Genomic DNA, 23,452 nt, shown 5'->3' with positions numbered 1-23,452 from the left:
ATAAACTCCATTTAGGCATTGTATTGGAGAGACCAAGAATGTAAAATAATATATAGGATTTGCAGGAAAATTCAGTATGTGCTTCTCCATCCACTCTTTCAGCACTGTCAGTGATGTATAGAGCTGTATCTCAGCTTGTAGTCCCTTAACTGAGGACTGCAAAAAACTTGGGTATTCTCATGGTGAAATGTAACTTTTAATTCTCCTTCCTCATGTTTGCCTTCTCGTAGGTCCTGGTCACCATGCTGATTCACACTTGTTTCTTTTTTGCCTGCCTGCCTGTGGCGAGCCATGTCTGGGGACGAGTGGGCCAAGGTAAGGAGCCCTCCTGCCCTTGCTCTGTGCAATTCCCTACGGTTTGGCTGTCACCTGGGTTCACTTGCCCAGCCCGAGCCCTTCCCGTTGGCAGTGTCACCTCATGTGAGGGACGTTCCCATCATACGCAGGGTTTCAGAGGGCTGCTGTGCTCTGCTGCCTGTTGGTGAGGCTCCAAACAGCCCGTTCCCACACATGAAGAGCACCAGGAGATAAGGGGGCCCGTGTGGGGAGAGTGTCTCGATCCCTCCCCACCCTGCAAAGCCTGTCCTCATCACCAGCCGCAGTTCAGCATGCCGCTCCCTCGCACCAGGAATGCATTTCAGCCTGTACAAGCAATGAAGGGTGCTTATGTGATCTGCAAATGGAACTTGAGAAATTGGAAGAAAAAGCGGTGTTGCTTCTGTTAGTCACTGCATCTGTCCTGCATGCTGAAACTGTTGCTTTGGACGTATATGGTGATATGTGGTGCAACATCTGGGTAAGAAAGCACATGAGGTGCATTCCTCCTGTAACATCTAGGGCTCCCGTAGTACCATAAATAATCAGAAAATACTTATAGCACCTCACCATAGCCTTTCTGATGTTGAAGATCCGCCTTTATATTATATTTGAACCTTCTATGGAAGTGGTCAGCACAAAGGTTTCTAGAGAGTTGATGGCACTTCAGAATACCTTCCAGACCAGCCTCTGCAGTTAAATCTGGGCTTAACTCCCTATCAGCTGGAGATCAAGGTTACAGCATCAAATAGCACATATCCAACACAGGGCAGGGAAACAGTGGAGCTTTCATGGCACTGGGGTTCATTTGCATCCAGCACATAATGGCGCTTTAGAGGATGCTGTCCTTTCTGATCTGTCTGGGGACATTCTTGCCTTTTTAGCTTCCCAGCTCCTAGAGTGATGGCTGAGGAGCTGGACCACACTTGGCCAAAAGAAGACAGCTCCATGTTTAATCTAACTATGAATTCCCTTCATTGTTCCATGATCTTTTACCATTTCTCTTAGGCATGATTCTGGGATTTTATTTTGCCCCTCACCCCTCTTCCCCATGTTTTCTTTCTTGCCCTTCAGATTTGCCTGGGGTGAGATGTGAATCTGAGCTTTGTTTCCCCAAAATAGTTATCTGCTTGTTGGGCAGCCCGCAGGAAGTCTCCATGAGGAAAGGTTAAGGCACAGATGTTGGGCTGAGACAAGCAAGTCCTCACTGCCAGCTCTCACTGCTTTCCTGGGCTGTGACTTCATGGCACAGATGTCAGGAGATGTCTGGATGTGATGCAAGACCAGATTAGGGACCTGAGGAGTCCCGTGCAACACACAGTTTGCCAGCACTGAGCTGGACACTCCAGGTCACCCTAAGCTTTTTTTATGAGTTATGGTAAAGGGAAAGAGATCGGTAACAACTGCAAATGAGGGTGGGCATTTGAGTGCAGATGCTTATAATGTGCAGGCAAAGAAAGCGCTCACTCATTGCAAGTTAGGGCAGCCTGCAGGAAAGGCAGCTGTAGGTACAGTGTCAGGAAGGAGGGGAGATAAATCTGCTGAGTTGCCATCCTGTATCCAGTCAAGTGAAAAAGTTTCATCCGGTGACGTTTGTACAACAGTACAGCTATGTTTTACCAAGGAATCATTGATTCAAAGAGTGACACATGAGTTCAGACATCTAGCTGGGGTTTAAAAGGTATCTGTGAAATCTGGAGATGACAAGGGAATGTCTCTTTCTTCTTTTTACCTCCTTGTGTGATATTATATTTTTCCTCAGGATTAGTCATTTAGTTTGCTGCTCCCTGCAGCAAGCTGATACAAGCTGGTGCCCATGAGTTATGGTCTTGCCGGAACTGTTATTTACACTTTATCAGGTTTTCTTTTTTTTTTCCTTCTTTTTTTTTTTTCCTTTTCTTTCTAAACCCAGCTGTTCCTTGGAGCTGCCTCTGAAATGATCTTTCTGCAGAAAGTATGGGATCCATCACCTTGGGAATTTCTTTATTTCTCAGCATCCCAAGCCTATTGAAGAGCCTCACTGGGCCCTTTTACCTATTTCTTGCCCTCCCGTTTCAGATGTTTGCACTAAACACACTTGCTGAAACAAAACATTCTGCATGAAAACTCCTGGGAGAGCCCTCCAAGATGCGAGGGGTGCAGAGAAAGCCCTCAGCTCTATGGCAGGCTGTTTTCCCTCTTTGCAGCAGTATATATTGAGGTCTCATTTGAGCACCTGAAAACTCCTCTTCACATAGGGTGGAGGCTACAGATTTGCAGTGACTTTGGGTAGGTTTCCTGGCAGAGGTGCAGGAGGACTGCAGGAGTTGCTGTGCAGCGTCAGGGGATGCTGAGGACTCGCATGGGATGGTGAAGGTTTCCTCTGCACTGCAACTGTTCCCGTGTCCGTAGAGGAGACGGCATATGTGGTGTTTTGTGGTGCGTATACAGAGGGAGGAACTGCATCTGTAACAGCCTGGACATGTCTCCTCCTCCCCAGGGTCAGGCCGGCTGAAACTCACTGTCCTTTCAGAAGACAGGCTCCAAATGAAATGGAAAGAGACCGAAGGGAACATCAATGGCTACAAAGTTCGGGTAAAGCCCATGGCAGGTATGTGCTAATGCGTTGGATGTCAAACCCAGCAGAGATTTGTGTATGAGTGAGGGACTGAGCTCCACCTTTTGACTGGTGGACAACAGGAGTTAAGTAAGAGCATTATTTAGACTTAAGGTGATAGAGGTAAGGCAGAGGGAATTACCTGCTGGTTGTTCTGGTTTCAAGTCTTGATTACCCAGATCAAAACTTTCCACTGGGCTGTACACACGGTACAGACAAGAAGCTTTTCTGGGCACCATGAGAGCAGTCCGTAGTGCCACGTCAGTGCAGGCACAGTCCCTCTATCACTCATTCACAAGAGGGAGATGAAATTCATCCCTCTTCCCTTAGAGGAAAGCCTTAGCCAGAAAGTGTTGCTCTTTGGGACTGTGTGAGAAAAAAGATGAGGAAAGGTTCATTGTCTGGGTCTTCTGTGGGAGCTCCCAGCTCTCCCCCCACCTGCAGGGACATGGGATGGGAAGTCCTTGACCCTGTATGTGTGTGGGGCTGAGCCCCCTGGCTCCCTGCCCCAGCCGAGCTCCAGCTTTCCCTGACTTCGGATGCTTAAACTGGTGGTGTTGGAAGAACATGACATCCCTTGGTGGGGAGCAATTGGAGGCAACCTTAGTCTTGTCTGGCATTTGGTTTTCAGTCGCCGCCGCTCTCCCAGCGAGCCAGAGAAGGGAGCTGCCAGGCAGGAGTGCGTGCGGCAGAGCTCTTGTGATCATCCACCCGCTTTTAGCTCAGCCCCCACCTGTTTCCCAAGCTGGAGCAGAAGGTTTCTCATTCCTTCCCTGCCCTGCTCCTCCCTGGGCCTCAGCTCGGTGGAGAGCGATGAGCATCCCGGGAATGCAGGGAATCCCCGCCGGCGGCGCTCCCGGCACATGCCTGAGGCTTTCCCTCTGCGTAGGCTGGGGAGCTCCGTCTCCAGCCCTAGGCATGAGCACATGGATGGCGGGGTCAGAAATGCATCCATCTCCATAATTTAAAGTTTGTAGACCTTTCTTAATCAGAGGATTTTAGGGAGCTAGTTTGCCTCTCTCCCTTTGTTTTGTGTAGCACAGAAACAGTGATGCAGCGTTGGCTGCTGCTTTGCAGAGCTGCCTTGCTTCATCTGCTCAATGCCGTGCCAGCATAGAAATGCCTCAGTTCCTGGCTGATCGAGGTATCACAGCCCCAGGACAGGTCCCGCCACCACAAGACATGGCTGGAGGGGTCTGGAGGCAGTGCCGGCCCCAGAAATGAGCTGTCTCCCTGCAGAAAGCAGCTGCCCTTGGGAGAGACGGGGCTTGCAGAGACGGCACAGGGAGAGTGGCTGGGATAAGTAAGAGGCGTCCCAAGTGCCAGTGATGACCTCCAAAAACACCAAGCCACTTCCTCACTTTGTCACGTATGACATCAAGCACATCAATTGGTTGGATGGTTTCATAAGCGGTATCTACTAGTAATTGCCTAGTCTTTACCCTCTGAAGACCAGCTTTTCGCTCAGCAACTCCTAAGAAGTTGGTGAGAGTTGCACTAATGCTGGATGGGAACTGGTTTTCCATCTCGGGCATGTATCAGAGATTTAAAAAAGACCCCAAACGTTCTCAACTCTGGATTGGGAAAAAGGGTAAAAATCAGAGATCCACAAAATTAAAAAAGAAATAGGAGTCGACTGAGGTCCCTAGGCAGACATTCCCTGCATTTCAGCGGCGCTTTTGCTACTTGTCAGCTTAAATTTAAGCTCTAACAGTCTCTGACCTGTGGTTTCATCCCACCTCAGGGGACTCGGAGCAAGAAGTCATGCTGAAAACCAAAACTCCCAAAGCCACAGTGGGGGGGCTGAGCCCTACCAAGGAATACACGCTGCAGGTCTATGTGCTCAACGGCTCCCAGGAAGCCCTGTTTGCCAAGAGGAAATTTGTGAGTAAGTGGAAAGTGCTACATTTTACAATTCAGAGAGCTCCTGAGGCTCTTGGAGATGTGGCTCCTAAGAGCTCATCCTCCAGAGTATGCCCTGTAGGCTATGCCGCAATCACAGAGCCTGTTACTATCTTGGTTGGAAGGTTTGAAAGGGGGATGGTGAAGACCCAGGAGATGAAGGACGGACTGTGACTCACAAACCTGTCTAGACTGACTCTCTCTCCCTGTCTTTGGTTTTCCTACAGTAGAGGAGCTAAAAAATGCATCCCAGACTAGAAATAACCGAAGAAACTCAGGAGCTGCATCAGGAAAGAATCTCACCTCTTTGGGAACCTCAGCAGCTGAGCACAGGGAGGTGGCAGAGGCCACCCCACCACCCCTGAATGCCGTCTTGACACAGCCAGGTGGGTGCACAGCTGTCCCTAAAACCACTTGCACCCTCCCCCAGCAACCCCTGCTTTATCAGGGATGTTCATTCAGTGAGACATGCTAGCCCAGTCTCATCTCTTGTGTGCATCTCTGAACTACAAGAACACAGTAAGCAAGCTAAAAATATTTGCCCCTCATGCCAGCCAAACTGTCAAGCCTGACAAAGCACATCCCTGTCTTCCTGGGGCTGACAGGTATTCAAATTAAGCAGATACAGTCAAATCCTTCAACTGAGAGCGGATCCTTTGAGAACAAGCTGCTCCCAAAGCTCTGGGGCTAATGATGCCTGATTTCCTAGGCTGCAGAAGGTCTACAAGAAGGTGTGAGCTCTCCCCTGTGGCTGAGGACTGCATATAACTGCATAGATTGTCATGTGTCTAACAACAAGGTTTGCACAGGTTCAAAAAAGCACTTGTGCACGTTGATGGAAGGAAGATCCATCAGGGCCATTATACAAAAAGACTGGCACTAACACAGGATGTTTCTGAGTCACAGATTGCTGAGATCTGGAGAGTACACTGGGTATCAGGTGCCACGGTATGTTTTCCCTCGTTTATATTTTATAAACATTCATTATTTTTCATCATCAAAGATAATGGGAAGGACAAACTTTTGATGTCATCCGTTACTGACATTATTATTATTAACTCATGAGCCTGCTTGCAGCCCTCTCAGAGAGGCATGAACGAAGATGGTCTCCTCTATCTAACTACCTATTTGCAAAAGGTTGTAGGACTTTTATCCTCTCTGAGCCCCCTACGCCTCTGTCAAATGTGGCTGAAATCAGCTGACAACTGCAGCAGGTTGCATGGGGATAACACAGCTAGGGACAATGGGTTTTTTTTCTTTGGAGCACAGCAAAGGACAGAGCTGAAAAGAAAAGGCAGAAGGGGACTCAGCCAAAGGGCTCAGGAGAAACCACAAGAAACCAGCCCAGCGCAGAGGCCAGCGTGACAGAAGCAACACCAACAACCACGAGATCATCCCAGCGCGCTCCTGCAAACTCGGAGCGAGAGTCTCCAGGAAAAGAAAAACCCACAAAGGATTCATTGAGGCGAGGTGAGAGGGGTTTCAAATATGTCTTGCTCCTTCTTCCCCACTGTTTTCCCTAAAGCTCGTTGAATACAAGCCTTCCATCCCACTCTCTGTCACCAAGATTTTCAAGAGTACAAATGCTGCTGATAGTGCTTTTAATTGCTAGGTCATGCTTTGGAGAACTGCCAGGAATCACTGGAGAAGTTTGGGAGATCTGCAGAACATCACAGATTTTAAGGCAAACTGGAGCTAGGCCAAAAATTCCTTCCAGATGGTTTAATTTATTGATTTGCCGCTATTCTCTTTATTCATGTTGCCACCCCCCCCTGCTTCTGACATATCCATGTAAGAGTTTGTATTCTTCAACAGACTCCCTAGCCATGGACCTTCCCAAGCCTTCAGAAGGGGAGGAGCATATCAGTGATGTTCATTGCCCAACCTTCTCCACCTCCTGGACTTGTTCTTTGTGTTTCACAGATAACTGATCCATGATGATCTTTCAGATTCACCAGTTGAGACCACGGCAGGGCAGATGGCTCACAGCACTGTTGAAGTGGTGGGAATGGGATTGGCCAGAGCAGCCTCATTTGGTCCCTTGAGACCAGTAGGAATCCATGGCTGTGAAAAGAGATAGGAAAGTAAGCTCTTTGCAGCCCACTGAATCTTGATGGGATCATCTATTTCCCTCCACCAAAGATGGAAAATCCCCCATCCGAAAAATATTCGGGGAAGATGCATTCGATCAGCAACATGCCCTATCTTATCCTCTGCTAAGCTGCAGGCCTGGGGTGGGGAGAAAGGCAGGGCTTGAGTGCCTGTGATGCCAGCAGGTTTTTACGGGGAGATTGGATTTAATATAAAGCCACGCAATAATTATAGCCCACAGGGGATCTCGTGATGGAATGGAATTAAGTAATCACCTGCAATTCTTGGAGACTTAGGCTAGATAAAAGGGAAGCACTGGGCTGGGGCTGAGATGTAATGGAGCTGACAGCTTGCAGACAGTAGCGCTTGGGTTAGGCACACACTTCCTGACAGCTTTAACCCATTCTTTGCAGAAATGCAGCTGCACACCACTCAATTTCTTGGTACTGAGATGGGTTACCCTTAGCCACGTGGTTTTCCCAAGATGATGGGATGCGTCAGGCTGGCAGATGGTCCAATCCACCACCCAGACAAGGCCTTACACTGCAGATTTGCTTTTTATCTTAAAACGGAAGCAGATTTTCCTCCTTTACAATTGCTTCTCTCAATATCAAACCTTATCCCCCCACCAGGTTCCCAGTTTCAGTGTGACACATCTGCAATGACTGATATCGTCCTGCTTGTGGACGGATCCTGGAGCATCGGACGCAACAATTTCAAGCTCATTAAGGAGTTTCTGAGCAATTTGATTTCCCCATTCAGTATTGCCCAAGACAAGATAAGAGTAGGTAGGACACTTTCCTGTTTCCTGACCTTGGGAAGTCTGTGCTCGAAGGGGTCTTGGTCTCTGTTCCTGTGCTTATGTGCTCCTCTGAGGAGCTTTTATTCCTTTAGGGTGGGGTCCTGCTTGCTGCTCTTGACAGCTTTTCCCATCTGGTAGCAAGCTCTGGCCTCTAGTGGCTGTAAGAGATAGCTGCACAGTGAACAGAAGCGATGTCTTCTGGGCAGCACCAGGTCGGGCATTGATGCTGAGACGCATTTGGGATTTGCTGCCTACCTCTGAGGAGGTGCTCAGCCTCCACACCGCTGCGCAGACAGATGTGGTGGCAATGCTGCATTGGAGCTGCTTTGAGCTCAGCTAAGAACCGTGCTGCTTCCAGTTCTGAGTGATGCTAACCCCAGCAGATGGCACTGGCCAGGTTGTGCGTGAAATAAAACAGTGTAAATCCTTCCCACTCCTTGCAGCCGACTAGTTTGACCCTGATTAACACTGAGACCTTATCGAATACTTCAGAGCACCACTGCAGGGGTGAGTACCACTGTACCCAGTGGGGTCTGAGGCACCACCTTGCTGTCTGCGTGACAAGGACCATGAAGAGAAGAGGAGCTAGAAACCAAATCTGCTCACCCCCAGTCCCATTCATTATTTTGTGTCATCCTCCCATGGCAAGCCTGATGCTGCCTCCCCAGAACGAATTTCCTCTCGCAGCTTACCTTGGCTTGCATGATGCTGATAGCTCTTGCCTTCCCCAGGGCTGTCCCAGTACAGCAGCGATCCCCGCACAGAGTGGGATCTGAGTGCTTACTCTACGAGGGACCAGGTCCTGGAGGCCGTGAGGAGTTTGCGGTACAAGGGTGGCAACACCTTTACAGGTAACTCCAGCTCTCAGGTCTCTGCTAAATGATCTGTGCAGCTGCAGAGGGGGAAGCTGTTCCCATGGGATGACCTCCATGGGGACCAAAGCCAGTGGGGGCAGAGACAAGAGTAAAGGTGGGGGGGTTGTCTGCAAGGCTGTAGCACACCATCCATCTCTGCTCCTCCCCAGGCCTGGCACTGACCCACGTCCTGGAGCAGAATCTGAAACCAGATGCTGGTGCCCGGCTGGAGGCTGAGAAGTTGGTAATACTCCTGACTGATGGAAAATCCCAGGATGATGCCAACCTGGCTGCTCAGACATTGAAAAACCTGGGCATAGAGATATTTGCCATTGGTAAGACACAGCCATCGATAAGCTGTAGGACTAAGTCAACCTACTTTTGATCTTCTTCAAACTGAAGGTTATGTTCCCTCAACTTTGATAGGAGCATCTGATGCTTTAAAACTAAGGTAATGGGTAAGACCTCATTACACTGTGGCTAAGATGAAAATTAACTCATTTATTCAGCACAGGCAATGTCTTCAAAAGGGATTTTGTTTGTTTAGAAAAAACACTCATTCACATGAGATATTTCACACCCCCTATCCATAAAGACCTTTGCGAGCCTCAGAGACCTGTGCTGTGAGAACAATATTCTCAGCTGTGGAATTAGGCAAGAGAACATTGTATTGGGGAGGGCAGGAGACCTCCTTTATAATTACTGCTGCTAACAACTTTCCATTTCTCTGAATAATAACATGATCTGCTCTTTGCTATCTGGCAGCAATAATGAGACATAAAATGGCCTTGAGCAGCTCTGTCCTTGATGACTAAACAAGTCTGCTAGACTAATATACGGGCAATAAAGTTACATAGAAAACTCACCTAAAATTGCAATCTCCAAAACTTTAAGTGCTAAATTATGTTGGGAAGACACAAGCAAGGGTTTATTGCATAGGGTTATGTAGCTAAGTGGCTGGCACTGTGATTACTTTCATGGACCGAGTGGAGCTGCTGAGCCTCAGCTGTAAGTTGTGCGACACAACAGACTAATAACTGTGTACCTGAAATCACTTGGAGATCTGTTCCTGGCTGGGGTCTTTGCCTTTCCTCTCTGGTTAGAGGAAGATCACATTGTTTGGTCCTTAGACATCAGGACCTCAGTATTAATCTCAATAACGCCTTGGTTTTCACTGCAAGAGCAAGGGGGAAGGAGGCTAGCAAAGCTGTTGAGGTAATGGTCTTGGACTTGAGAAACCAGGTGGGATCCCCATCTGGCAATGCTACTGCTTGACAATACTAGGGTGACCTTGAGCCTAGCACTGGGAAGCAAAATAAGTTGTATGCTGTGGGGCTTGGTCTGCAGAGGGTTAATGAGGATGCAGAGCAGGAGGAGAGGGATGGAGGATGCTCTGTGATGGTGAAGTTCTGCTAAACAAATGGTCTTATTTTTGCTCATCCCTGACACTCTTGAAATGCAATGTGATGTTCTGATGAACAACAGACTCTCTGTGGGGTGTGCTGGCACCTCATAAATATAAAATTGTTGTTTATTCATTCACTCATTCCCCCATTTATGCCAACTGCCTCTTAGGGTGAAACATATCTGCTTCCTGGTAGCAAAGCCTGCAAGTGATGCGGAGGCAGGAAAACAGAAGAAGGATTCACTAGACTGTCTCCAGGCCACAAAAGACCTTCTGAGCCCACAGATTTGAAAGCCCTTCCCAGGCTGGACTGAGGCTGTTGCTGCAGGAAAGTCCAAGGCCATTCTTAGACACCACCACCACCCCACTGGAATGACTGGGAGGCTCTGCTTGGAGAGCAGGATGACAGTGGACCCATCCTGCCCCTGAACAAACAACACAGAAGCAGAAGGCAGAAGCTGCTCCTCTCTGGGGAGTTTTCTCAGTCTCGTTCTCTGCTCTGGTTGCAGGGGTGAAGAATGCGGACGAGGCAGAGCTGAAGCAGGTGGCCTCAGAGCCGCTGGAGCTCACGGTGTACAACGTGCTGGATTTCCCACTGCTGAGCTCTCTGGTTGGCAGGCTCACTCGGGTCCTGTGCACCAGGATCAAAGAGAAGAGCAACAAGGAAAATGCAGGTGAAGTGAAACCTCCTCAGTGAGGGCTGAGCTTCCTTCTGCTCACCATCCACCTTCCTTGCCATCAGGATCGACCCTTTCTCATACCTTTCCCTCCATGAGCTCCACCACCCTGTCAGCACCACCTAACTCTTCTCCTCCACTGCTGATCTCCTTGCTTAGTCCTCTTGCTGCCTGACAATGGTCCTTGCCATGTCAATGTGTTGGCCAGTTTCTCCTGTGATTGTTGTCTTCTACAAGACCCTCTGGATGCAATTCTTCCACTGCAGACTCTCTGCTGCCTCTGACAAGTCACAGAGAGACGTTACCTGTAGATGTCTCCATTCTGATGCTCTTGGTTTAGTTATCTGCTTTTGGCCTGTGAGCCAATACAGACAACAGCCATTCCTACCAGGGGTTGGATAACTCTTGGTGTATATAATCATCTAATGACAATAACTACCATTGTAGGGAAGAGGGGACTTCTTTTCCCTCTTCAATTTTCATATGGTCTGAAAAATGCATTGTAACCATCTCCTTTTCTGAGTTTCTTCCAACCAAGAGGAGGCAGAAAAAGCAAAAAAGCTAATTTGAGAATATATTAGGAAGAGTGTACAGAGGAAATGTGGAGGTAGGAAGAGGAGATGATAAAACATCTAAACACATTTTTTTTTCTCCACACTTTACTTTAAATGATGGATCTCCAAGGCATTTTCAAGTTAAAATCAAACAGCCTATTTCTTTCCTTTGCTGGAGAGCAGCTTGTATGATGAACAAGAGAGTGAAGAACCACTCCAGATGTTAGCTTAGATCCTCAGGAGAAATATTGTATACATATTTCCGTCTCTCTCTGCTCTAAGATTGGCCTAAGGAGAATGGGAAAGTCTAACTTTCAAGCATAATTTATTTTAATGCTCTGGAGATTCATATAAATAAATTGATTCATCCTCATTAATTTGTACTTGTTTGATATAATTAGACATTTTTCAAAGGTGCAGATTAGGCTAAAGAAAGATGGGCTGCTCAAAAAAGAAACCAAAATAACTTCTGCTTGTTCATTTTGACAAATTTTCATGATTGAGGAAAGCTGGGTCATCTTTCGGATACACACAAAAATGCAGGCTTGTGTTGAAAAAATATTCCCCTCACCCAGCAAAATACACAGCCTGTTCTCTATGGAGTATTTATGTTCTCTGTATGCCCAGTTTTGACATATTTATTTCAGAGCAGTTTGGAACAGTTTCTATGCTCTGTAGGGAAGGAGACTGTAACTTGATTTGAAAAATGTCACTCATATTTATGAGCTAGAAAGTATATTTGGCATGAGAAGTCTGAATATAACAAAGTAACTGTGTTTTTAATTCCTAGGCAGCACTGTGGAAGATATCCCTGTGAACACGGGTCCCCAGCTGAGCCCAACTGACCTTAAAATATCAGCTGTGACCTCTAAGAGCATGCACTTGACCTGGAGTCCTCCCCTGAGACCACCCAAGAAATATCGGATTGTGTATTATCCATCTAAGGGTGGTATCCCCAAAGAGGTGAGAGACCTTTCTCTGGACATCTGAGGCTGCAGTATCTTCCAGATGGTGGCTGGGAATTTAAGTAGACTTGAGTAGACAAAAAGATGCGGGTAGAGGTACAGTTCTTGTGGGACATCAGCTAAAGCCAGAGATGAAATTAAAAAATGCATAATGAGTGTAAATGTGATCAGCTGATAGGATGACGAGACAGAAGAGGAAATGGGATAAATATCATCTTGCTGGAAATACTGCAAGCCATGCTGATGCTGATTTTTCTCTTATGCAGTGTTATCCCCTCCCTAAAGTATCTGTTTTGACTCAAAGAGGACACTCAGGTACACAGAGCTGTCCAAGGATGCTCATCTGTGATGGATATGACTTAGAAAGCAAATCCAAATTGTTGATAGATTTCCATTGATTTCAGTGAGAGCACAATTAGAGTCTTGTGCTTGGTGTTTGCACAGATCCCAGCCTTAGAGGACAGGAAAGCTTATTGCCTCCTATTTTGGGGAGATGCTAGCTGGCACAAAATTCAGAGGGCAACTGGACTTCATGTTTCTGGGCACAGATCTGCCACAAAGAAGCCACGCTTGCTAGGGAAGGCCAGTTCAGCCATTCCTTTGCTAAAGAGTGGCTGGCACCTCCCTGTCTTGACAGCCCTCCTTTGTGCTTTCAGGTGGTTTTAGATGGAGCAGTCTCCTCTTTGCGGCTTTCCAATTTGACCTCGCACACGGAGTACCTGGTGTCGGTGTTTCCTATTTATGACACAGTTGTTGGGGATGGGCTGAGAGGCGTCACCTCCACATGTAGGTCGTGAGTAGAGAGAATTATGCCGATGCATGGTTATGATAGGTGAACAAAGCTCCTTCTTTGTGACCATCTCAGACTGGAGCCTGACATTGTATTGTTCCCCATTCCTCAAGTTCAGTCTGTCTACAGCTATCTCTATCTGTGGAGATATTCAGAACTTGACCAGACAAGCCCCTGAGCAACCTGCTCTTTGAGCAGCAGGTTGGACCAGAGACCTTCAGGGGTCTCTTTCCACCCACATCATTCTGCAAAGGAGACCACTGACGTTTCACTAACACACCATGCTAGAAATATCTTGCAACCCCTTGCTGCTTTTTTATCCTTGGACTCCAAGTGAAATAAACCTATTCTCTGTAAAGCGGCTGCTCCACTGGGTTAGATGTGGGGTAGATGTCCACCATCTTGCAGTAGCTGTGGCAAAGCCAGGTCTCCTCTGGGGTTTGCGCTGTCGCAGACCTCATACACTGACGGTATCTTTCTGCCTTGTTTTTCCCTTCAGTGCCTTTGCCTTCCCCTCGCTCCCTGCGCATCTCTGAGCTGAGCCACAACAGTATCAGGCTGAGCTGGAAGGCAGCCCAGGGAGCCACGCAGTACCTGGTGCTCTGCTCCGCAGCCCCCAGTGGAGCAGAGGACTATACGACAGAGGTAGAGTTCATGAGAATAATGATAATATCGTTTTTTCTCTGTCTGGGCTGAGTTTAGTTCTAGCTCTAACCTTTGTGAATTGGTATCATGTGTTTACAAAAAAAAAAAAAAGTGTCAGCATTATTACCAGCAACATCTTTCATGGAAGATTTTTTTTTTTTATGGTGTATCTCAAAGCGATTTATAACTGTGAGGGTTTCACGTGGGAAATCAAGGCATAGGGAGAGAACTGCCTGCCTCATGGGGCCCTGGAAACCCAGGCACTGAACTCCCATCTTTGCAGCCCCAAGTGTAATTGCCGTATCCTTGAGGCTGTACATAAATGTCTTTACTGTGTTTATGTTAAAATGTTAATTGAAAATTTGTTAGGGCAGTTTTTGCTGACCTCTAGAAACAGACCTATGACACTGCGTAAGAATGAAACAACGCTTGATGAATGGAAAATCCTTAAAAACATCTAAGAACCCTTTGTCATGTGTGCATTTTAATGAATTATCTAGAGTACCTGTAGGCTGAGGATATGAATTAAAAAAAAAAAAAAAGAGTGGGGGAAACATGTATTGCCTCTTTGACTCAGATTTCCGCCCTGAATGCACAGCAATAGGAGCCATTGCAGGATGGTTTGGTTTTCAAAACAGAGCAATTAATGCTTATACTCTGCTTTCAGTGCATAATTGTGGGGGTTTTTAAGATTCAGAACATTTGAAGAGAGACCAACATCTAAAATTGTATTTTAGCATATTAGAACATTTCTGCAGTTACCCGTCTTACTCACTGTAAGAGTGCAATGCTCTCAGGCTACGAGACGTCTGCAAAACCAGCATTAAAATGTTCCCAGCCTTTTATAAAACTGTGCTCTGTTGTGTGCAGGCTCCTAAAAGTCTCTGGGGTGCATTTCTGCAGCGAGCGGGCTGTAGGAGAGCTGTGGCCATGCTGTGTTAGCGGCAGGTGGCAGCAACCCGGCTGCTATGGATCTGCTTGCAGCAGGCAGCTCTTCTGCAAGAGCTTCCCATGTGTCTGAGCAAAGTGGGATCACATCTCTCACATGCCCCCTGATCCAACCCAGAAGCAGCATCATTTTTGTATAAGAGACTTACGCCTCTGAAGACCAGGGTAGGAGAAGGTGATGTGTACCTCCAACGTGCTTGGTGTCCTTTGGGAAGAGAGGCAGAGCACTGCCCACTGTAGAGCACCTACCCAAGTGGTGAAGTCCCAAAGTGGAGAAGTCCCCTTAGTGTAACCAACGGGACCTTGACCTGTGTCTCTGTAAGGTCTTGCTCTGTTGGGGGCATTGGTGGGTACCCCAGAACTGAAGGGTACCCCCAAAGCATCTCTCTGTTGACAGGTGAAGGTGGCCCAGCCTGAGGTCCTGCTGGATGGGCTGTTGCCCAGCACAGAGTACTCTGTCGCAGTGTATGCGATGTATGGGGAAGATGCGAGTGATCCAGCCAGCATCCAGGAAACCACCCGTAAGTGCTGCTGCTGCTTACTGAGTTGTTATTAAACACTTAAGGCAGGAGAGACGTGTTAAGTGAGGTGCTTCCTCACTTAAGTGCTTCCTCACTTATTGCGCATGTGGCTTGTAAACACAATGCCTCTTCCCTGCCTGATCTTAAGTGAATATTGGTCCCCGAGGGGATCTCTAATTACATGGTGAGCTGTGAAAAAGGAGTGATTTTCCCCTGGTGAAAAAGGACTCCTGAAAGAGCTGTTCCCTGAGGTCTTTGTTGTCTGGGGAGAAAAAGGTAATTATTTGGCTGTTTCTTCATGTAAAGCCCATCTAGCCTTTCATGACATCCCAGAGGCATGTATGGTAGTGACATAAAGAGAATATTTTCCCACGAGGTGAATGAGTTTCTTAGTTCAAGGTGGGGTCGTCTAAGAGTAGCAGGAGCAACCGGTGGCATTGCCATCGTGCAGCCTGTGAAGCCTCGGAGTGCTGTCACTAACTGTTGTTGCAGTGGCCTTGAGTCCTCCCAGATACCTGAGCTTCTCTGAGCTCAGCCACGCGTCCGTTCGAGTCAGCTGGGAGGCTGCGTCTCCGGCTGTGAAAGCTCACCGTGTCACCTATGTTTCTAGCAGAGGGAGCAACACTGGGGAGGTGAGTCCTCAAGGGGCTGGTAGAAGGGAAAGAAATTTGGGAGGTCGGATACTGCCCTGTTCTCCTTCAGCTGCATGGTTCGGGGAGGGCTTATCTGCTGGCAGTGTTTTAACTCTGAAATGGGCACTTTGGATGCCGTTGCCACCCACGTGCTAACCCCTCTGCAGCTGTCCCCACGCTCCTCTCCTAATGCTCATACAACTCCTCCACTGCAGGTAGATGTTCCTGGCACTGCAACATCCACTGTCCTGAGACCTTTGTCCTCCCTCACCCAATACTTCATCAGTGTCCGATCTACGTATGATGAAGGAGACTCCTTTCCAATTACTGGCAATGTTACCACCTGTAAGTAGGGAATGGAAATGCTTTTGGTCCCAGTAACGGGTGACAAAATTGGCTTGTGTGTGTCTGAACCAGAACGCTTTGAAGATTGGTCCCAGCAGCTTATGGCCAAAACCCTTGCACAAAACCCAGATGACTGTTGTTCTTTGTGTGTGAATATGTTCAACTGTGTTATATTTAAAATGAGGTGGAAGGAATAAAGAATGGCAGCAAATGAAGAAAAAGCATGATGTATCACTAACCTCTGCGTCCTTGAGAGCCCTCCTAGCCTTCTCCCCTTTACAATACCAGTGTGCTATGTGTCCTCTCCACAAATGAGATAATCCTCCTTAATTAGGGTTTTAAAAATAATTTACCCCTTTCTGTCCTGATGGCTGTTGTCATATGGGTCTGAAGAAGTGAAAGACAGGCTGGTTTCAGACATCTGCCTGGTTGATGTTTTGCTCCCCAACCATCTGCTTCCTACCTTGGCTCTGACAAAGCGCTGTCAGTGCCTGCGCTTCAGCTGGTTTTCCTTCTGCATCCCTCAGTAAAGGTCCCCCCGCCGCAAGCACTGAAGGTTACCGAGCTCTCCGGGAACAGCCTCCGACTGCAGTGGGAAGCTGTCGCTGCCTCTGATGTGGTTGTCTATCAGATCAAATGGAGCACAGTCGGTGGAGAGAAGCCTCAGGAGGTATGGACCCATGCACAGCTCTGGGGAGGCTGGGTTGGCTTTGTGCCTGCTTGATGGCTCTGAACTCACCTGCAAGAGTGGCATAGGGAGGGGCAAAACCGTTCAGGTTAATGCACTCAAGAAATTAAACAGTTCAACACCCAGCTGAAGGAGGCTATGGAATAAGACAGGGTCTGTCCTGGGTCTGGCTCTGTTCAATGGAGCTGTCACCTTGAGCGCTGGAAGCAGGAGGGACAGCGGGATGGCACGGCCAGAGTCCTACAGGCTCTGGGAAGATTGCAGAAGTGTTCTGGAAAATCTCAAGGATGAAATTCAATAGGGACAAGCAGAAAGTATTAAGCTTAGGCAGGAATAATTAATTACAGGTATACAGGATGTAGAACAAATAGCTAAGAAGCAATTCTGTAGAAAAAGATCTGGGCTTGCAGAGAATCACCAGACCACAATGTCAAGTTGTTGTGGAAAAGACAAAGATAATACTCAAGTATTTATAGCTAGAGGTGTCGCCTCTAAGTCAGGTGAAGCAACCTTTGCTTTCCTCAGTGCTAGTAAGCACCAATTACTTTTTGGGATACTTCTCTTCAAGAAGGATGAGGTCCAACTGAGGAGCACACAGAGGAGAATGACCAGAGACACAGCTGTGCAGGAGGGGCAGGGATGGACCAGGTGACCTGTTCCATCTCAAGCCCCTATTTTCAGTATGAGTGCAAACAGCAGTTGAAGTGGGTTAAATACACAGGTCTCTCATACAATGCTTCACATTTGGGCTAAAATAGGGGTGTACGGGGGCTTCTGCCCCAGCACATCTAAAAGCTGGAAACTAAGCAAAGGGATTTCATGCCCACGGCAGGTTGACTGCCTTGTGTCAGAGGGCCACATTGTGATACTGAAGTAGCTGCTAAATTTAACTGGGCAGCAATACACGGGCATCTCTGCATTAATCAGGGATGGAATTTTGCCTTTGCTTAGATGTGCGCAACCCACAGACACTTGGATGGCATGAACTAGCTTGGGGATGCTGGGGGACTTGACTGACTCATTTCTTCCCCTGCTGCAGCTCTCCGTTGCTGGAAATGTGGCAACTGCTGTCCTGCCAGGTTTGCAGAAGAACACTGACTATAAAATATCCATCTGGGCCTATTACAAAGATGGTGCTCGAAGTGACACAGTTTCTGTTCAGCACAGGACCAGTAAGTGATCGGTGCTCGGTATCCACAGCCTAGGGATAATAAACAGGGCATGGGATGCCTCAGAACCCATCACAGACCAGCAGCTCAGATCTGGTCATCTCCAGCTCTGAAAACTCAAACCTGAATGTCTGAAAGTGGCTAGAGTAATTTAGCCTTCTGTCTTAAAGTGTTCTGAATTTGTCCTGAGAAAAATAGGCTGGGCAAACACAAGCAGGCTGGTGCATCTTACAGGCATCTGATACCCTTGCGATGTGTTTCATGTAGAATACATTGCTTTCCCTCCCTGCTTCTGTAGAGTGTATTGGTCCAAATCAATTGGCTTTCTGTAGGGTGTTCAGCTGAATGTGTCACTGTGCTGCCTAATGGATGTTTTCTGTTAGTAAAATATCGTCTGTTAAGGAGGGTAAGGATTTCTTCAGCTACGTCATTGCTGAGCTGTGCTTCATCTGAGGGCACTTACAAAAATAAGAGAGAATCCTGCAGGCAGACTCTGCCTGGAAGCATTATCTAAATCTCGCTTTGTACAGGCGGGATAGGAGGTTAAAAAGTGGCACTCCCAGAGGTCCTCTTAATTAATATTGCTTGTATAATGGCTTTGTTGGCAGTGAATGGAATACAATTCATTCAACTGCAGCAGTCCTCTCCTCCATCTCCCAGCTCTCAACCTCCTTTGCAGAATGAACTCATTTAGGCTGGTGTTGAGCTGAGGAAGCTCAGAGTAAATGGCAATCTTGGAATAAGAAGGTCAGGTTTTGTTAATAATGAATAATAACATGTTTATATAAAGCTACCTCAGGTAAGTACCTAGGAGCTGCATACTGACAAGAAAAAAAATAAATGAAAGCATCCTACAGGTATATAATGATAAAGGGACAATTAGAGCTGTTTAGAGGCTTTGGAAAATGAATGGCTATGTTTTAAGCCGTGAATTACAAAATGTCAGAGGAGCTCCCTCAGCCCACTGCAAATGGCATGCGATGGTGCCCTTCTAGGCACATTTGACCAAGCCAGTCCTTGCTGGCATCGGCACCCTGGTGGGACACAGAAGGCAATTTGACTTCTGCTTGTCAGCCGCTGTCCTTGTTCAGGAACAAGGATGCCTTAGGGACGTCAGACTTTGCCTTGCTGCATGAAGAAAGCAAAGCACTCAAAGAAATCAGGTGTGCAGCTGCGCAGCCAAACCAGAGTCTCAGTGCCTGGGTGCTGCTGGTCAGTTTGCATGAGGACTCAGGAGAGTGCCACACAATTCTCAGGGCCAATATTTACATGTGCAATCAATGTCTTTGGTGATTTTTTTCTTTTTAATGTTTAAAGTAAGAAGTGCCCACAGGGGAGAAGGGATGGGTGATGATTTCCAGGAGGCAGTGCTGATCTTCGGTGGTTCAGAGGAAACTTGTGGATGCCAGCAAATAGAATAAGGCTTGTGCAATGGAGGTATGGGAAGACGTGGCATTAGGCAGCACTCCGGGAAATTCTGGGATATGGTTATACTTCAAACCTTTACTGTTTCAAGCAAAAGCTACCATCTCGTACTGTGCAATTACGAGTGGTTAGGATGTCTAACAGGGTCAATCTACGTGTCAGAGCTGGTGAATGGTAACTCATTCAGTTACAGCATAGCAATTCCTTATGTTATCTGGAAACCCCCAAACCTTTGGTTTGATTTTTATGAGCCCTCTCCACCCTAATTTTCATCATAAAATGAAATTCTGGGGGCTGAAACACCAACAAAAGCTACCTAGTTCTCCTCAGGATGGCAGACTTCGGGTTGTAACTTGGTGAATAGCAATGATCAAGCTGTACTGAACAGAAACAAAAGTATGCGTTAGAGAAGGTTGAGAAACCACTCTTCCTTTCATCATTGCTTTTCTCTTTTACTCTCTTGGCAGCATCCCCTTATATAGGAATAGGTCAAGTCATGGACTTCCTCTTAAAAAAGTCTCAGTAGAATTTGCAAGAAACAGTGAAGTTTAAGGGCAATGACTGAAATGAAACTCAGCAGGAAGCACTGGTAACACAAGCTTCTCTCCCCATCCTTAGTCCTCCACGGAATACTTTCTTCTTTGAAGGTTAGTGGAAAAAAATGCCAGGTCAGCGTGATGCTCTTTGCACGCTGGGTTTGTGAAATGGAACCACGTTCCTCCCCTGAGGGGGAGGTGACAACACCAAGTTCATTTTATTCAGGACCACTAATCCCTCTCCCACCTAAAACACCCATTTCAAGGCCAAAGGACCCTGCAGACACCAGTCTCTCACAGACAATAGGTCATCAGAAACATCATCCTACTTTCTAAGACCGAAAACCATTTATCACTGTAATGTGTCATTTCGTAGGCTTGGGATGAGGTTTCTCTTCTTCCTAGCAGGCAGAAAATTTGTTTCAAAGTTACGGCTTGATATTTATCCTCAAAATGTTTATGAATTCAACTTAAAATGACTGAATAGCTTTAGTTGGAAAAGGAACAAAAGTTGGAGACAGTGATATGGTGCAGGTCCCTTCTTATCTTCTTCTCTAGCTCAGCACTTAGTGTTTAAGTTGTAATGGTGTAATTAAATATTCAGAGAGAGCAAGAGTGAGTAAAAATTACTTTGGGACTTAAGATGTGTAGCTGGAAAAACTCAGATCCTCAGTCTTCTTTAAAAATTATTATAATTTATTTGACTATTTAACTACTTACATGGAGTGAGATCATTGCAACATAAAGAACTGAGGTGATACCTTAATTTCATTCCCACCACCAGTGCCAGGTGGTCTGGGCATCTTTCTGGGAGGTGGCACCCCCGCCGTGGCTGCACTAGCGAGGGAGGGCTGACAACCACCTCTCTCCTTCCGTGAGTCTAGTCCCTCTCTGCCATTGCCTTACTTACATATTAGCCTGAAACCCAAGCAAAACCCACTGCCAAAAGGAGTGCTTTAGTTGTCGCAAAATGCATGGAGCAAGTGGATTTTTTTCAATTCTTAGTCTTGACTAGGGAAAAAAAAAAGCTTAGGATTATTTTTCAGTAACCCAGTTAAGCAAACCTTTCTCTGCAGACTTACCAAGAGGCAGAGCAGGAACAAAAGCACACATGTATTTCCCACGGATAACAAAATTGTTACCATGTGCTTATCCGCAGTTCTGATGTTTCTTCTTGTCTTTCTTTTGTATTTAGACTGAAGTCTCATTTAGCTTAAGAGGTCTCCTTTCAGTATGTTACTATAAATTTTCAAGTGTAACAAAGTCCATATCCTTGACCAAAGGCTCTACATAGTGATCATTTGTCATATAGTGGTACTTCAAACATATATAAACCTCTCACACAAGCTAGTGGGAGTGCAGAAGATGCTCTTTGGGAGAGGAAGCTGCTGGGACACGGAGGTGTTGCTGACTGGCAATCCTTGGAAGGTACTGGAAGGGGTGGCTTTTGATCCTGCTGAGAAGCAGACAGGGACCTCTCTTCTGTACTGAGTGGAAATTCTTTCATCCAGGCTGAGGAAAAAGGAGCTTGAACAAAATAAAACAGTCACCTGTTTGTTCTGAAGGACAAGGGTGTTGGGGTCTCTCTCTGCCACAGTGTTTCAGGATTGAGGCTCTGAGGCAGCGGTGATGTGAATGAGCATCGGAGGACATGTTAGCAGTCCATGGTGACACAGGGACTCTCCCCACAGCAAAAGGACTGTGACATGACTTGGGAACCCGGATGCAAGGGCAGCACTTTAAAGCCTACCGTATATGTAACTGAATTTCAGCAGTATAACAAGTTATTCAACCTGTCAGTTGAATTATGCTGTCACCATAAGTGCTTAGGTATTGCTCGCCATCCTTGCCCAGCTTAGCTCAAATCCTACGCAGAAGTTTAAAGTGAAGTTGCATTGTGTCCCAGGCTCAGTGAAGGAATGGTTACACGTTAAGCCACCATATCCCAACTGTGTTTCTGAATCTTACTTGTTTGCTAACGTGGGCTTTTCCAGGCAGAGGGACAAATGGACCAGGCTGCAGTAGGGCAGCCCATGTAGTACATTGGTCTATCAGACCACGAACCACAGACGTGGGGCCATGAAAAATGTCCCTCAGCTTAGGCAAGTTGAGACAAAAATTAGTAAATATGGACTTGGGAAGACCTTCTTCACAAATTTGGCAATGTTACCCCTCCCCATCCTTCCCATCTGCTCAGACAGTGTCTCTTGGAAGTCTCTGCCACCAGGGCAGAGCATACGAGCGTGTCTCATTCTCTTCCATGTGAAGAACGAGAGAGCAGTTTGGATGGGGACTGCTGCTGAAGCTGGGCTGAGCCACCCTAGCTGACTTTGCACTGAAGTGGATTACAAAGTGCTTATGTGCCCCATTCCTCTAGCTAAGCTGTGCCAGAAGCATCTCCAGCCTGGGGCTGATAAATGTCTTCAGGTTCTTTATCCAGCTCCTCAATGAGCCCTTCCTACCATAGCATACATTGCAAATAAAAGGGATTAAAATGTGGGGAAGAAGCTTCAACCCATGGCAGTGAGGGAAAAAACATGACCTATATAATCATTGCAGATGAATATTTTGATGGAGAGGACTCCAGGGTTTTACTCTTATTTGAAAATGTGCCTGTGATGCTGGTTAGACCTGAGAGCAAGCAGCCTCCTGTGGGGAGGGATTCCTCCTGTGGAGAAGCAGAGGTTCAAGAGGTAATGGAAGGCACAGATGGTGTCCTCCGTGTCAGAGATGCTTCTTTCCTCCTGGGCAGCTTCGGGAGGTGACCTTTCCCCTGGCTGTCAGATCCATGCCGTCAAATTCTGCCAGGCCTGGGGGCTTTCCAGAATAAACCCAACTCAGAAGACTTTCCCTAACTTTCCTTTTGTTCACTTAAACAGAGTCTCCACTTACCTCAGCTGAAGGAAATAGCCAATGCAGCCAGCAAAGATGCAGACGTATAGCACAGCACTAATAATAGTGCTGTTGAAGTGATTTTACCTCCCACACTTGTTTTCTTCTCCGCTTTACCTTGCGGTGATGCACAGCAACAGCCTCCAGCCTGATTCAGCTGCCAGCAAACTTGGTTCAGCTTCAGTAAAAGTAAGCTCATTTTATACAGAAAAGGGAAGGAGGATCAATGAAGATGCAAATGATCTTCATTCAACCTGTGCTCTAAGGTCACCCTAGACTTTGCTGGGTGGGCAGAAGAGCCTTACAGGTAAAACTGCAGAATAGAAATCTCATAGCCCGGGTGCATGTCCTTGACCGTCTTTAGGGCTCACCCATAATTTTTAGTCTCTTCTGAATAAAATGCTTCCTTTTCCCTGTCCAAGACTTCTGTGTCTTCACAACAGCATGGGTTCAAGGCCAGACACATGCATTTATGCAGAGCAAGACGCTGGTTGGAAACAAGCTCCAGGAGCAGATGACTCCATGGGCTCGAGCCCCTTGTTTGAACAGCGGATGGATTTAGCCCCTTCTGCCTTTCTCTTATTAACTCTCAGCCCCTGCTCAGAGAAATCACTCCAGCATAATGGCCTCTGTCACCAGGTCCAGTTTGCTACACAACAGGATCCTAGGGAAAGAAATGCATTTACATAATTAAAAATTG

The 23,452-nt window shown here is 47.0% G+C and overlaps 1 protein-coding gene across 1 annotated transcript in view; it reads left to right on the top strand.

The window, feature by feature from the left end:
- The first annotated feature begins 242 nt into the window (after nucleotides 1–242).
- Nucleotides 243–23,452, top strand: part of COL20A1 (collagen type XX alpha 1 chain) — a 48,261-nt gene continuing 25,051 nt past the window's right edge. Inside the window, exons 1-17 of the mRNA XM_072879512.1 lie at nucleotides 243–315; nucleotides 2,795–2,905; nucleotides 4,656–4,799; nucleotides 5,041–5,199; nucleotides 6,083–6,283; nucleotides 7,537–7,692; nucleotides 8,438–8,557; nucleotides 8,731–8,895; nucleotides 10,475–10,639; nucleotides 11,987–12,159; nucleotides 12,818–12,947; nucleotides 13,451–13,596; nucleotides 14,942–15,065; nucleotides 15,558–15,697; nucleotides 15,913–16,042; nucleotides 16,570–16,712; nucleotides 17,770–17,902. Coding sequence (XP_072735613.1) covers nucleotides 243–315; nucleotides 2,795–2,905; nucleotides 4,656–4,799; nucleotides 5,041–5,199; nucleotides 6,083–6,283; nucleotides 7,537–7,692; nucleotides 8,438–8,557; nucleotides 8,731–8,895; nucleotides 10,475–10,639; nucleotides 11,987–12,159; nucleotides 12,818–12,947; nucleotides 13,451–13,596; nucleotides 14,942–15,065; nucleotides 15,558–15,697; nucleotides 15,913–16,042; nucleotides 16,570–16,712; nucleotides 17,770–17,902 — 2,413 coding nt within the window. The remainder of the gene's footprint in view (nucleotides 316–2,794; nucleotides 2,906–4,655; nucleotides 4,800–5,040; nucleotides 5,200–6,082; nucleotides 6,284–7,536; nucleotides 7,693–8,437; nucleotides 8,558–8,730; nucleotides 8,896–10,474; nucleotides 10,640–11,986; nucleotides 12,160–12,817; nucleotides 12,948–13,450; nucleotides 13,597–14,941; nucleotides 15,066–15,557; nucleotides 15,698–15,912; nucleotides 16,043–16,569; nucleotides 16,713–17,769; nucleotides 17,903–23,452) is intronic.

The sequence above is a fragment of the Ciconia boyciana genome, chromosome 14 (genome assembly GCF_034638445.1).
Source record: "Ciconia boyciana chromosome 14, ASM3463844v1, whole genome shotgun sequence".
Lineage (NCBI taxonomy): Eukaryota > Metazoa > Chordata > Aves > Ciconiiformes > Ciconiidae > Ciconia > Ciconia boyciana.
Note: the sequence above shows the minus strand (reverse complement) of the source record. Positions and strands in the feature narration are given on the sequence as shown.